This window comes from Uranotaenia lowii, chromosome 1 (assembly GCF_029784155.1).
Source record: "Uranotaenia lowii strain MFRU-FL chromosome 1, ASM2978415v1, whole genome shotgun sequence".
Taxonomy (NCBI): Eukaryota; Metazoa; Arthropoda; class Insecta; order Diptera; family Culicidae; genus Uranotaenia; species Uranotaenia lowii.
Window position 1 is genome coordinate 140667896 of NC_073691.1, and position 16449 is coordinate 140684344.

The 16449-nt window shown below is 39.5% G+C and overlaps 2 protein-coding genes across 4 annotated transcripts in view; one reads left to right on the forward strand and one right to left on the reverse strand.

The window, feature by feature from the left end:
• The window catches only part of LOC129740318 (autophagy-related protein 16-1), a 355598-nt gene that overhangs the window by 36861 nt on the left and 302288 nt on the right, over positions 1 to 16449 (forward strand). The gene's annotated exons all lie outside the window — the stretch shown is intronic.
• Positions 1 to 16449, reverse strand: part of LOC129740317 (uncharacterized) — a 459755-nt gene that overhangs the window by 23319 nt on the left and 419987 nt on the right. For all 3 annotated transcript variants that reach the window (XM_055731953.1, XM_055731954.1, XM_055731956.1), the window contains one exon: positions 11232 to 11433. In XM_055731953.1, the coding sequence (XP_055587928.1) occupies positions 11232 to 11433 (202 nt within the window). The remainder of the gene's footprint in view (positions 1 to 11231; positions 11434 to 16449) is intronic.

Genomic DNA, 16449 nt, shown 5'->3' on the forward strand with positions numbered 1-16449 from the left:
TGGAATCTCGAAGGGGAACAGAACAAACGCAATATTTTTTTTTTTGGTTGATCTTCACCGGAACGGGGCTTCTCCGGCAGAAGGAGCACGTGGAAATGCTGGCTGCACTCGTTTCGAATTACCATACAATGTTAATGGGTTGCACCGCGGTGATAATGTTAGGTTGTATTGCCGCACTTGCTACCGGAACGCCCCCTTTTGGTGTAATCAGAACATCGCTAACGACAAAGGTGGGAGGTTGATACATACGCTTTCGAAAAGTTTCCTCGGAAAAAACAAACCGAAGGAGTGAGTCTCGAGGTGTCAATTTGCCTTTTCCTCCTCATCCACATGCGCCCACATAGCAGAAGTTGAACCAGGGTGCCACGGATGATGACATCCAAGAATTTGCGCTAATCCCGCCTGACATCTCGATTATGCCCCGGGAGGGATTAAAGTCCAAGACAAACTGTTTGTCACCCCTTATGATTGTTAGGAAGATGGCTGGCTATATTTGTAGACACGCCCCCAGTTTTGTTCATTTCTCAATAGCAGATGTCTTCAAACTGAAGATCACTCCATCGCATGAAAGTTTAAAAAAATGAAATTATTAGAGATTGAGACCTGTTATTATTGATGCCTGGAGTTCCCAAAAACTTGCACCTCTGAAACGCACAATTAGTCTGAGTGAATTCGAACTTCTCCAGCGATAAAAACCACGGCCGTTGAGTGCTGAAATGGAGCAATCGTCTCTAAAAGAAGATTTTGCGCTAGGTCTCCCAGTTTTCCCTTCAATAAAATCGGTTCAAGCGCGTGTACCTGAATAATGGCTCCGAATGGCGGCATTGCTTTGCGTGGCGCTAATTATCCTAACTAACACACTCCTGAAGTTGGGGTCCCTGCCACAGAAAAGGGGGGCAAATTGTTAAATTTTACACCCATGTGAACACCACACACGCGTGGAGGTGTTGTTTGTGACGGCCATGTTCTAGTTCCCCGGTAAATTGTCCGGGAAAGTGGGTTCTCAAATTTTAATGGACCCTAGCACCGGCAAGCTTGTCGCGTTTTGTTTGCAACAGGCATTTGTTTCCGCTCCCGTGCGTATTTAGTCAGAAGTCACGCAGCCACGTGGGAGTTTTTTTTTCTTCTTTTCGTCGTTGGCCGGGAAAAATGTTTTCTAGATTTCTTGTGAACCTAGGTGTTCCATTCAAAAAGATTCTTGAAATTTTGAGATTTTTTTTATTGAAAGGGAGAAGGCCTCCCACCACGAATGTTGAATTCATACGCGCAGAATTTTTGCTCAAAAACTGAATTCACTGATTGGAACTGTCTAGAACTTCTACCAGATCGAGATTAGGGTTTGAATTAAAATGTGTCTTACTGTTGTTACTTGTTGTAGACGTTTTAACGAAATCAGTAATCACTTCGATTTTAACATCACTAAAGAAACATTCAAAATTAGAATAAGTAGGTCATAAGGAAAAGTCTGTGCGAATATGTTTAATTCGAAGACCAGTAAATAAATAAATAAGATAAAATGTGTCTAGTATTTAAACCAACGCAAACACATCCCAAGCAATCAAAAGTCCCATAAAACTGTTACAAAAAAGGTTACTTTATGTAGCTCAAAATTTAAGTTCTTATTCACCCACTCTCCATATTCCAATGGCCTCCAGCTCTCCAGCTTCCAAAAATTCGTTAAATGAGCAAAAAATTCTCTCAAAAAATTCCTACATATATCGCGTCAGAATGGTAACTCAAGTATGATATTGCTTATTGAAAAAAAAAACTTGCCCGGCTTGAGGATCGAACCCCGACCTTCGTGGTGAGAATCGAACAAGCTACCACTAGGCCACGTCCAAACTAAAACTCGAATTGGTGATAGCGCAACCGCCCAACCAGACAGCCAGCCAGCCAGGAAGAAAGCACCTCAGTGCACTTTTTTTGACTTAGTAAATCCCGTTTTGAGCACTTTTGTACCCTTCATGTGACTTGAGTCCCTTACAACGTACATATAAATCACTTTTGCAACTTTCAAGTTCATTAATGGGTACATATAGTCCACTTATGCGAATTGAGCAAAATAAGTTACATACAACGTGTTCATTAATCACTTTAGCAACTTTCAAGTTCATTAATGAGCACATAAAGTTCACTCAAGGGAATTGGGCCGTTGATTCTTTTTGTCAGCCAATATGTAACTTTTAAAGCCTTCATTCATGAAAATATGTGACTTTTGGTTTCTTGGGATATTTGATCTCAATGAAACTTGATGTTTCCTCGAAGAGAATCCATGAACTCAACACTAAGTCGTATATGTATATTTAAATGATTTGATGGCTAGCATCTTACAAATGGTAACCCCACCAACCCACAGAAAATGTACTATGGATGCTGTGATTGGGATTCGACCTCATGACCGTTAGCTTAGAAGACTTGAAGGTTGTTCTCTATGGCACGAGCAGCGGTATTAAGATATCACGAAAATACTGCAAAGATCAGGTAGGATTAGCCTAGTTTAGAGTAAGGTTGCAAGAATTTTTTCAGCACGCAGCCGGGCCAGGCAATTTTGTTTTCAAAATTGTCGATCGATATCCGGGAAATATCCAGGCAAATTTTGTGAAAACCCACAAATTACGCAACAAAAATCAAGAAAAAAAAATGATTTTTTTTCACCAACATTTATCGACAGATTTTATATCGTATTTTAGGCATCACCTTTTATGATTAATAATGTAAAACTTACTCGAAGAAATTCGTTTTGGCCGCATAAATAGAAAATTTTTACAACTCAATTTGAATTAATCCGGGCAAAATTCGGGCTTTTTTCAATGAAATCCAGGCACCCGGGCCGGGCCGAACTGTTGCCAAATTTTGTTATTAATATCCGGGCAAATCCAGATAAAACCGGGCAATCTGGCAACCTTAGTTTAGAGTCAACTCAAATCAGAAAGATAGTTTTTTACCCATAATTTTAGATTGTCAGATCACTAATTCTACTCTAGAAATTGTTGTCCAGAACTTGGGAAAAAAATTCAAAACTACCGATCTACAACCTAGCTCCTTGGAGCTTTGAAAAAGTATGGAATTTCAATATAGGATGTTTAGATCCCACTTTAAGAAATGTTTATGTTTTTGATGTATGTTTAACACCATTTCGTGTGAAGCTTGAATCAAACACCAAGCTGTTTTATTGCGAAATTCAATGCTTCTTCGAAATCGGTCTGAAAGTTTGTAAGAGTCTTAGATTGAAAAACCAAAATAAGGCACGCTTTAAATGAACTCCACATATTTGAAATTGAATTTCTCAACTCGTAATAATTTATGACACAATTTTGTTTACAACTGCAAAAAGTTTTTAATTAAAATTTAGTCTTCTTGGGTGTAGAATTTCGTTAGAACATCTCTCGTACAGAACGAAGAAAATAAACAAAAATAAAACGTTTGTATCTTTTTCTTAAGAAGTCAGATTAACTCGTGGTATTTGAAAAACTTGACAAATGGTTTTCAACCTTTGATTTTAAATATCTTTGTTGTTTTCTGTAGTTTTGCCCGAAATTTGTAATTTTTTGTCAATAGAGAGATTCAAGGGTTATTTTTCGAAAATAGATGAAAATTCATTGACGGAAAATTACAAAAAACAAAACTGTATAAATTTAGTTATTTAAAATAAAGGTGCACAAATTACAAAGATATTTCAAAAGAAGGTTTTATTCAGGGCCCTAAATTAGTCTAAATCAGCTCTTAAATCCTTGAAATTTGAAACCATTTTTAATCAGTGTTTCATTTTTTTGTACCCATGCATTGAAAAACTCAGTAAGCCAAAAATTATGGAATTTCCTAAGCCTGAATCGAATTGGGGTCAATTTCGTATTTCTTAAATCCCAAGGTTTTGAAGGTTTTCGTTTTGGTTTCAAGCTGATCCATGTTTTTTTTTGCAGAATTTTAAAGTAACGTTCACATTAGTGTTAAAATTTATTTATTTTAGAGTTGTAGGTTGAGAAAATTTAATATTTTATTCTGAAGAACAAACATAATTTTTCTTTTGAATCTGAGACAGAACCATTTAATCGTTTTTGTGCCAATTTATAAATCCTTCAAAGAAAATTTTATCCTGAACAACTTTGTCGAATATCGTAACTTAATATCTCTCCAGATAACTGAGGTACAGGACTCCATTCTGCGTTCATCGCAGAATTCATTTTTTAATTTTTTTTTTGGGACGGATAATCGAATCCGAAGGGAAATCGATTCGAGAAATTTTACCCACGAAAACTTTTTTTTTGCTATTCCTGAATGTAAAAATATGGTAGGCTAATGCTTTAAAAAATACATTGGGGAAAAAATCGGCGAGTCAGATATTCAATGCAGATGAAAGTGGACTTTATTTCAAAAGTAAATTTGAATCTCTCGCGTTTGTTTCAATAAATGAACCTTGGATTTGAATTTAATCTTGAATTGAAATAAATTGAAACTTTGATATTTTTTAAAACCACAAACCAACTCGTTTCGCAGATTTTAACAAAGTTGTTATATGAATTGAAATTTTAATATCAAAGACTTTCAGGATGTCAGGAATAGTTCTTATTTAACTATTGAAATTTCTAAAAATTGTAGATTCTAATTTTTAAAAGCATTGTATGTCTGAAACACTGAAATTGATTGAATGAAGGATTGATAGCACATCGAATATCTCTGGATGATCTTAATCCTTGATCGAAAGAAGCATAATAAATTGATTCACAATCAGATTTTAATTTTCGTGAAGATTCATCAGTTTATCAGTTGTCAGAGATCGATTTTACCCAAAACTGACCTATTTATTAAATTTCATTCATTCACCAATAATAAAAAAAATCAATTTTTAGCATAAAGGCACTAAAAATCTTGTTACCCTGTAATATTTTAAAAGTAGTTGGTTGTTCCAACGTCATTTTCAATGACAAATACGAAAAGACTTCATCTACAAATAACGAACCCGGCCATTAATCCTCTTAAAAACTCAAAAGGTTCGTCGTTCTTTTTCCGTTGAAGTCTTCCAATTGTCTCATTTCGATACTGTTATTCCCAGATTTTTCTCGTAGCTGCTGGTAGGCTTCGCGGAAAGGTCAATGGGGATAGGTTATTTTTGTCCCAATCGAAGACAGAAGAATCCCAGTTCACGGGACTAATGGCCACGGTCCGTGGTTCCGTTCAAAAACAGAAGGGACTTTAGAAATTTGCGCGCTTCCAACCAAACAAACTACCGGATCCAACAACAACACAAGCGACAAGGGGATTCATTACGGAAAATGGCATTCTTGGCTGTACACGACTTAGAACAAGAATCTAAAACGGTTTCTCGGCTACATAGTTCGCTAATGGAAGTGATCTGAGAAGTCCAAACGTCGTCGTCGTCGGTCGGGAGCTGTGTACGCGAGTAATCGTAACAATAAATTCGCTGCATGTTACACATATTCGCCGCTGTCCACGGAACCTGGAACCTCTGGGAAGATTCTCTGCCGGTCCGAAACTTTTTGTTCACATCGTACAAAACGTAAGAACCCCGAAAGAATCGAGGAAACAGAGAAATAGGGGGAACCGTTTGCCCAACCATGTTTCCAGAACCGGAAAGATTTACTTTTATTTTCATAGAAAATTTCGTTTTTTTTTCTCTCTTCGCGCCCGTGCTCTCGACATGGAAAGTGTGGAAGCAACGGCGACCGGCCATAGCGAACGACATTTTCCAGAAGTCATGAAACTGCCATTAAGATGATGATAAAGTTTAGCTTTATGGAGGCCCATTAGATGAGTGACAACAACATCCTGGCTCCGGAGTGTGGCAGCGGGGAGTCCCTTTCCCATTTGAGTATGCCATTTCGTTTTGCGGCTAAAGAAAACAGCTGACCGGGATCGGCGTCGTCGGTTTTGGAGATTCTAGACCGGGTCTTTTGGTCTATTTTTCGGTTTGTTCAATTTTTAAAATTTCGTTGTGTTAGCTTATAAGTTACTCGTGTCTCAAATGAAAATTTCTTTTTTTTTCGTGAGTAGCTTAAAGAAAAATTATTCCTCGATCACGGTCAGCTCCCTCGTAAATGAGGTCCATTTGCTGATCAGACATTAATCCACTATTAATCCGTCAACATGCCCATCAGAAGCTACGGTTCGAACATCGCTCCAGATCGAACTTCAATTTCCTACACCCGGTTATGAGATAATCCTGTAAGTCGCGCTTCATTCACACTATGCATCGGTTCTAGACTTGACGCAAAAAATCGCAATCGGACGGACCTGATTGTGGGCCATCTACAGCAGATGACTATGGCCATCGATTGATTCATCTATCTATCGATCGATTTATCCCAGATGGCGATGATGATCAAGATGCTGATGGATATTGTAAAAGGAATTAGTGAAGCCACCGATAATTGTAGCCTTGCTCTTCGAGATTTTCTTCCTCCATTGGTCATGGCCCTTTACAAAACCCATTCTCGGGCATGGTTCTACAAAGTTTAGGACAGGACTGTCATGTAATCCCAACACATCCTGAAGTAATCTCGTTGCAAAATAAAAGTGATCGTTGCAACGTCAAGATTACCAACAAATAGTTTTCCTAGCTGCTCGCGAACCATTCGGAACTTCCCCCATAAAATGTTACGATAATTGTCAGCTTCCAGAGGCTTTTAAACTTCAAGGCCTTAGACTCCCGTAGCTGCCCAGGTAATTGCCTCCCGGGTCCCATTCTCGCCCCAAAGGAAAGCAGTTCAATTATGAAAATTTAATGACCTCACTCCACCTCGGGAGCGAACGACGGATAGATACTTGGCATTGGAAGCAAGTCATAATATTTGAGTTCAATCTGTTCGTAGGGTCTTAAGAACTTCACCTGTCCCAGAAGAGTTCCTGAAACGAAACACCTAATGCGCGCTCGAAGCTGATGAAGAATCAATTCCGATCAACTCTGTTGCGGCTTTCCTCTTGAGATCCCATCTGTCAGAAACAAAAGTTAGTTGACACCCAACGCCCAAAGACAGAACGCGACGCCGCGGTCCCTCCACAAAAGTTAGGCGGAAACGGCTGAGGCGGAAAGGTGCTTCGCGCATAATAATAATAGAGATGTTTAGGATCGTTTCCCATCGGCAATTGTAAGATCTGTTGCCGTTTAGAAATTCCCCCTGTTGCCGGACTTTTCCACTCGGGATGGGCGTACATACTTGATTTTCATCGGCATTATTTGCAAGTGCTGCTGCCACGAAAAAAGTGCTGCAAGGAAGTGATCTTTTTTGCGGCTACCGCCGAGACAGTGAAATTGTCGGCAAAGACGAGAGATCCCGGCGGCAGCCGGCAGCAGCAGGTTACGTCCGGCACGGTTGCAAAAACTGAGCAATTAAAAATTATGAAATATGCTCATTTACCGGGCAACAATTGAACAGGTACCTTTCAAGAATTTGCCGCAGCGTGTTGCGTCTTCTCTGCCCGTGGTTCCAGAAAATTTAATGAACATCATGCGCTCCATACACTATCTGAACTTTAGAATAACTTTCATTATCAGGCAAACCGAAATGAATGAAAGGAGAACTAAATTTGTTTCGATGACGAAAGAACTTCTCGCCAGTGGGTGAGTAGATTCATAGTGTTTTATTTAAATTTCTATTTGTGCCCTTTAATTTGACATGACTAATTTTTTGTCGATTCATGCTAAAGTTTCTACTTAACTGAGATTTGTATTTTTTTTGCGAAACATACATTGAGCTATGCGTGGGTCAACAATACAGACAAGTACCATCAATGACAGAAGGACAGTTAAAAACTAACTGCAATTTGTCTTCGTTATTACTCAAATTTTAAAACACGAGTTCGATTCGTGGAAATTATGCTGTCATATTTGATAATCTCACGAGTCTGACTCGTAGTAACGAATTTCGAGTCTGATTCGTGATGAAAAAATAGTGCTTAGCCAGAAAAAAAACTCACGAGTAACGAATAAGTTCATTTGATTCTAGATTCTCGAGTACCACTAGTGGTAAAAATAGAGTAGCAAGGAAGGAAAAATCCGGACTCGTTTTTACAAAGAGGTTATTCTTTAAGTCTATCACGAGTCTTGCTCGTTGTTAAAAATTTGGAACCGAAACCAAGCAAAAATCCACGAGTTAGACTCTTAACAATAGATATGTGACCCTTTTGCCTAGATCCACGAGTCTGGCTCGGGGTTAACATTTAGTGTTACGAGCCACGAGTCTGGCTCGTAATAACGAATGACACCTAGAATTGACTTGTCTGACTTGTCAGAAAAAAAAATTGTATTATGCCGAATAGGTGAACATAGAATATACAGCCTAGAAACATAAGGAGTTTAAAACGTTAAAAATTTAGTGCCGTAGGTAAGTAAAAATTAATTAACCCTAGGTCCTAGAACGACGAGTCTGAATCGTTGTAAAAACAATTGTTAAAAAAAAACAAACTAAAATTTCACGAGTCTCACTCGTGGCAACAGATAGATTGACGCTTATGCCCAGAACCACGAGTCTAATTGGTGGTAAAATTCCAACGGCATGGTTTGTAGTAAAGAATGAACTCTAGAAGCACGAGTCCGACTCGTTGTAAAAACAAAAACCTCACGAGTCTGACCCATAGCAACGAAAATATAGACCTTTGCTTAGAATGACGAGTCCGACTCGTTGTTTAAATTAAGTGCCAAAAAAGGGGCAAAAATTTCACGAGTCTGACACGCTTCAGCGAATAGATTACGCTGAAATAAGAACCACAAGTCTGACTCGTTGTAAAAGTTTAATGCTAGGATTAAAAACAATTAAAGCCAAAGACCTTGACTTTTGAATTTTTTAATTTAAAAATATAGTGGCAACATTGCAAAAATACAAACTCGTTTTAACAAAGAGGTTACTCCTTAAGTCTACCACGAGTCTGACTCGATGTTAAAAATTAGGAATCGAAACTAAGCAAAAATCCACGAGTTTGACTCGTAATAATAGATTTTGCCTACATCCACGAGTCTGACTCGGTGTTAACATTTAGTATAACGAGCCAAATTTCCACTAGTCTGACTCGTAATAACGAATGAGACCTAGAACTGACTTGTCTGATTTGTCGGAAAAAAAATTATTGCTTTATGCCGAATAGGTGAACATAGAATATACAACCTAGAATAAGCTTGCCAGATTGCCCGGTTTTATCCGGGTTTGCCCGGATATTTGATGCAAAATTTCGAGAAAGTCCGGTCCGGCCCGGTTGCCCGGATATCGTGAAAAAAGTCCGGATATTGCCCGGATTTTATCACAATTTTCACAAAGAAACCAAGAAAAAATCAAAGTTTTTGAGCAAGTTTCAGCAAAATCGATTAACGGTATGGAAATTTTCAACGGTTGTTTCAAATAATTTCGCTGATTTACTTTTATAAATCTTTAAATATTTAAGTGTTCCAAAAAGTTTTTGGAAGTCTGCAATTACATGAATAAAATATTAATTTCATTTTTTTTGCATTTTTCTTTTGCTTTTATATATAATAAGACCTAAATTTTGCCCGGTTTTTGGATTTGAAAAATTGAAATCCATGCCCGGATTTTGCCAGGTTTTTTTTGAAAAAATACCCGGAATTGCTAGGCCCGGCTGGGAGTGGAAAAAATTCTGGCAACCTTAGCCTAGAAACATAAAGAGTTTGAATCCTTAAAAATTAAGTGCAATTAACCCTTGGTCCTAGAACCACGAGTCTGAATCGTTGTATGAAAAATTGTTAAAAAAAAAACAAGTTAAAATTTCACGAGTCTAACTCGTGGCAACAGATAGATTAACGCTTATGCCTAGAACCACGAGTCTAACTCGTGGTAAAATCTCGACAGCATGGTTTGTAGTAAAGAATGAACCCTAGAAGCACGAGTCCGACTCGTTGTAAAAACACCATAAGTTATCAAAAACCTCACGAGTCTGACTCATAGCAACGAAAATATTAGACCTTCGCTTAGAACGACGAGTCCGATTCGTCGTTTAAATTAAGGGCCAAAAAGGGCCAAAGAATAGATTACGCTGAAAGTTAAATGCCACGATTGGAAATAATTTATGCCAAAAACCTTCTTCACTTTTGAATTTTTGAGACATAGCCAATGTTAAAAACTTTAGATTTTAATTTTTGAAAAAAATCAATTGGATGTATTTCTACCACAAATTGGCCACATAGTATTTTTGGAATCAATCTTCTCTACAATAGAATGATTAAGATTTGTTGTCTTACCAATCGAGTTGCATTTATATGCCCTAGTATATATCTATATGATCCAAATTGCTTTATAAAAAATGTCTTTTACGTAACGTATTCTATATTGTACCCCTACAATAATCCAATTGTGATATTGTTCGACGTACCAAGGCCAACTTATGTTTTCCTCCAAAGCTATGGGATTTAGAACTAACTTTTGGAACTATGATCAAAGATTTGGTAACTTAACAAATTTCTGAAAAAATTGTTGTTTGAAAAAGAATCCAAAATCTTTCAAATAATTTCTCCTCCTTTCAAGAACCTTAATTCTCAAGAACAACTCAAGCATTCTCGTTACCAGAGGTTTGATTTCGGTAAAAGTTCAATGACACCGGCAAGTGCCCAATAAATTCCTAAACGAACTCGAGGATGCCGCCGAACGAATGGGAATGGGAATGCCTTGTTTGTTCCCTTAATTTGCACAATAGCTCCAATTGTTGTTGTGCTTTAAATTGCCGTGCCACCGCGTCAAAAGCAGTCGTCATCCATTACCAGAACAACAGATCAACGAGAAGCAACCCTCGATAATGCCCAACAATTAGCCTAATCGGATGAGATTCGAATCGGGGCTGCCCCGGACTCGTATTTTTTATTTTGCTCCCATCATTCATCTATTGGCACTTTGATTTGAGGCTGAAGTTCACAGTGTGTCAAACTCGGGTTGTCTAGTTTTTTTTTTGCACGGAACACTAGTCATGAGAGGCTCTTGCTTTGAAAGCGATACGTTGCCGTGCCGCCTGTCAGTCGTTATGTCGGCCTTGAGAGGGGATCTGGCTTCCCGACTCAATTCGAAATAAAATTTTTGCCCAATCATCACCTTTGCTGAGTGTTTTGAGATTTTTTCTCTTTCTTTTGATTGTTAATCTACGCATATGGCAGCAATTGCCTTGTCAGATCTCGTCTTTTTTCTGTGCAGAATTGAGCTTCGAAGTTTTCCCAACCTCGATCAATCGTTTCAGAACTTTCTGCCAGTTCAAGTGAAATATTTGGAAAAAGCTGGACTTACCGGCAAGTAAATTCGTTCTCTCCGAGGCACATCTCCAGGCAGTCTCGACGGTTGATGACGGAAGCGGTACGCTTGACGTGGCCCTGCAGTTTGTAGCCCTGGACGCGGTCGATGCACCAGGCCCGCTCGCACGGACGCAGCTTCAGGCAGCTCTTCTGGGCGTAGATGGTGAACACTGGGAACTGGGATTTGGTGAGGGCACCTGGAAGCGAGAAGAGCGAATTTGATCATTAACAAGTCGAACTATCATAAACTCCATCTGATCTTTAAATCGTGTATCTTCAAAGTGGACTTTTGAAATCGACAATTTTAAATTAGTCTTTTGAATTTCGTGATTAGCAAGGTTTTTCGTAGAAAAATATTTGCAGCTTGACTCAGTTAGCCCATAAGTATAAACCACGAGTTCGACTCGTGGTAAGTTTTAGTGTCATTAGTGAAAATCCCAAAAATAAGACTCCTTGTAACGAAAAACGAGTCTGACTCGTGATAAAAAATTAGTAGGATAATTTCCCAGAAATCTGACCCGTAGTAACGATTTAGTTAACTCTTGAGCCTAGAATCGTCCGAATCGTGTTTTGATCCTGGAAATCTAGTCCGAATTGTGGTAAAAAATTCTTGCCATAAAACAGCAAAAACCCACGAACCCGACTCGTATCAACGAAAAGGTTAACCCTTAAGCCTAGAACTACGAGTCAGACTCGTTGTAAAAATCGAGTCTGACTCGTGATAAAAAATTAGTTGAATAATTTCCCAGAAACCTGTCCCGTACGTAGTAACGATTTAGTTAACTCTTGAGCCTAGAATCGTCCAAATCGTGTTTTGATCCTGGAAATCTAGTCCGAATTGTGGTAAAAAATTCTTGCCATAAAACAGCAAAAACCCACGAACCCGACTCGTATCAACGAAAAGGTTAACCCTTAAGCCTAGAACTACGAGTCTGACTCGTTGTAAAAATCGAGTGACATGAAATAAGAAAAAAATCACGAGTCTGACTCGTGGAAACCGATTGATTAACCCTTAAGCCTAGAACGACGAGTCTGGCTCGTTAAGTTCAGTGTCACAAGTGGATATCCCATCAATCCACCTTTAGTAAGGAAAAATATGTTGCAGCAAATAAATTAATCCTTATGACTGGAACTTCGAGTCTGACTCATTTTACGAAACAAGTATTATAAGTAAGCAAAAGGTTAAAGTTAAATACCAAGTTTTCGTTTTTTTTACACGATAAGTATTTCCCGTATAAGGCAGCATATGTGTATTTTGGCTTGCTTTGATTCAACTTCAGATTCTAAAATTATCGCTGAAATTCAGTTTATGAATGAGGTTTTTTATCGTCTAATCGCCATGAGTTGAAAAAAGGAACTATCTGAAAACTGTTCCAAACTTCAACGAGGGGTGGTGTATCTTTAAATTTTATTTATTTTTTATATCAGTTGATTATTTCAAACGGAGCGCCCTACAATCTGCTCTTGTGGAATGCACATTGGAAACAAAATTAAACCAATTTTAGTGATACATGCATAGCTCAAGGTTCCGACTCATTCTGAAATATCTGAGAATCAGCAAAAAAATGAACCTCCAGATTTGTTAGAATCATCTAATGAAATCTGCACGTTCTAGATTACCCATTTCATCCGGATGCCCATCGGGGGGGAAGTACGCATCATTAATCCGGCTCTGTCCGATGTTAGGTTCCAACAAGTAATAGCCCAAGCGGAGACCCCGTGAATGATTCAAATGCGATTACGACGTCCTCCACTCGATGATTCGAAATCGCTCGCGCTCCTCGGACCTCGGAGTCTTCTAAATAGAGCCATTTCTCATTGGTCCGGATGACGTTCAGCAGCAGGGCTTGCAAATGAATCCTGTCATCGGCAGTTCGTTTTGTATTAATGTTGGCGCGGATGTATGAATGATTCCGATCCTCCGGCGGCTCCAGCGAATGATGGGGCGTGTTTCGGATCTTGGGGATCGGAGCTGGTTGGGTGGCTGGCAGATTAAGATTGACGTCTCGATCGACGCTGGATCGATTACCTGCCTGGGCCCTGGGTGGAAGTTTGAAGACCATTGGGTCTCGTTTTAAGATGTTTCGTTATAGGATTTGGGTTTGAATGGGTGTTGATTATAGCTTGGTTCTGCTTTGGATTAAGATATCGATGGGTCTGGTTGGACCTAGACATAGGGCACACGAGCCAATCGGTGAATTTCTATTATTGCAGTTCGATTTCGAGCGACTGATGTATTACTGCGTTGCAGTTGGGTCGCCATTAGCTGGTTTGAAGATCGTCGTGATGTTTATTATTTGAAGCCCTGGAGGGGGCCACGATTTGTAAGCGGATCAAGGTGCATATAAATTAATAATTCATCTTGTGATACACGATTCTGCAGCTGGTGCCTCTAAAGGCAGGTTCAACGCTGCCTTCTAGAACTCTTGTAGCTCGGAAAGGTAATTCTCACTTGCCAATAAATCAGTGGTGAATTTACGGACGACCTTTTCTCCCGTTACCGCGAGCTGTTTTCGGGATGGGACGGGATGTGTCGAATTAGAGCATGTAGATCCATACATTTTAGAACCGGGATTTTATGTCCTCCCTATTTGGAGCCTAGAAGTGATCCCAAATCACGACGACAACGACGACCCAGAAAGTTGTGTGTAACTAAATTGCAAATCTTCTCATCATTCATCTCTGCCGATGCAGCACCTTAAAGGCCGGGTCGATTGAAAATCGATGAGAATTAGCAATATATGCACAATCACGAACAGTGCAGAAGAGAGTTCCTCCTCCGCGAAAATCGTCTAACGGCAACCAACAGCCCTCTTCCCGGGCAAACAAAGTTACTCCGGTTACTCCAATTTTTATTTATGTACATCTAGTTTGTATCACGAATTAAAAGAAATAACTAACGACGGTGGAGGTTCGCTGCTCGCGATCTGCTCCTTTGACTCGTCCGGGTCCAGGTTGATCCACAGAGCCAGAGCCAGCTGTGGAGGAGCCGAACCGCGCGAAATGCCTCCAGGATACATGACAGTGAAATGGAAATAACATTTCAATTCAGTTTCACTACAACGGCAGCAGCAGCTCAATGTTTGCGGATGTTTTCGGGAGGTACCTCGTTTGTGCGCCCGATGATCCGATGTCGTCTCACATTGATCGCGCGAAGGTGAACGTTCTTTGGCGAACTCTCCTCTCCCGGAAGATTCACCCCACCCCAAAGTACCGCCAGCTTCTGAGGGCTCCCTCGAATTAGCCAGCAGCTTCCAAGGAAAAGAGGTCCGAAGGGTCTCCTCCGTTTGGGAGATGCCACAACGACTCAAGTCCCTGTCGAGAAAAGTGCCTTTCACGAAGCAGTCGGAGACAATACAAACGACATTCCGTCCGCGCGCCGCCAATCGCCCTTTGACTGGAAAGAAGAAGAAAACGCGCGCGGCGCATTTTTACCCTTCCCAAAACATTGGCAAAGCCGCGCCGCAGTAGCGCGACTGAGTCGAATTCCCGCCGAGAGATAATGATAAAATCGTGTTTTCCCAAGATCCTACTAGAGAGGACCTGCCTGAGTTCGGGGTGCTTCCTGATTTTTGCGGAATTTTCTCCGCTGACATTTGCGGTATATTATGGCTGAGATTACAAACTTTGAAGACGACAGCCGCAATCTTTGGGACCCGACGACGAGGAGCGAGGACCAATCACGGCGCGTTTCAACCCGAACCCCGCAATTTCACATTGTGTGTTTGAGGGAATAACAAAACGGAAAGCCGAGAGCCGATAAGAGTTCACAATTAGATCAACTCATCGGTAGCTCGTCGGTTTTGTGTCTGTGTCTTTCTCTGGGAAATGAATGGGAAAATCACACCGGATCGTAAATCAGGCATCCGCTGCTATAAATCACTTAGTGAAGGTTTGACCACATCCTGTGACGGAAAATTGCGTTTATATATGGTAGGATGAATACGGCTAGAAAATTGAAAAGTGATGAGTTTTACATCGTTTGGCAACAATTAACTGCTTATTCCCAACAGCAAGATGCGCAGCTCACTTATATTTATTAATTTCATAGAAACAACTTTAAATTGTTAATTTCTTACCCGCTCAAAATTTCGGCACTGAATTTGTGCACGTATTTTAAGTTGCAACTCTTATTTGTGGTTAAGGTGTCCAAACTATGATTTAACTTTTTTTTTGCAACCCAGAGGGTGGGTTGAAAAAGATGTCCGTGCTAGTGAAAACCTATTAACACATTAAGGACCGCGAAGAATTCATAGCCCGAATACACCAAAATTTTGCATTCTCTATATCAGAAACGACTGAACCAAATTCTATAAATTCAGTATCTTTGATTTATCGAAAGTGTTGTACACAATTATGTAGAATAACGTTTCTTTATAAAATAAAGCAAAAAAACGACCCAGAAAACATTTTTGTAGCTATATTCATGTTATGTTTTGTTACACGTTCCCTATAAATTATAGAATGATCGTATACAAGTTGAAAAAACACTAAAGTAGAAGCAATATACATACAACAATTTCATTTCTTTCCAAAGTGACGAAAACTACACCAATTGGGCTTTATCCGATACCTTAATCGTACCTATCGGAAAAATGCAAGAGAACGCAAGATTTTACTCTCATAGCCTTCAAATCGTTGCCAGCGACAATATTCCACAGTTCTCTCATTGGTCAATATTACTCAACTCTGTTTATCAGCCATCTGAATGCACTGCTTGTTGTAGAGAGAACATGACGATGATTTTCTCACTTGAAGTCCGCGCGGGAGCAAAATCATTTCAAAATTTACAAACATGGCGAATATTCTTTCATATCCGACTTAGACTGACTTCAAACGACATTTTATACGATCTTTTCACTATCCAATTGGAATTAAGATATCATTTCTGAAACGATTTCATGTTTTCTAGGGAGATATCTCGTAGTTGGTCCGCTATGTGTTAAGCGATGCAGCAAAAAGCAGCTGTTTTCAGGTAAAATTGGTTGTTAAACTCTGGAATTACATTCAACCGATAGATGACTGAAAAATTGGAAAGCTTTCTGACCTGAAATGAAATCAGGAGCCTCTTATATCCTCTACGATATCATATCCTCAATTGCATGTAAAAAGGTAATGTTCTGCACTCACCACATAGGGTTCTAATTGTCTGGTTAGTTCTCGAGTTATGCCGAAGGTTGTACTTGATTTGTATGAGAGCCCCTTCTTTTTGT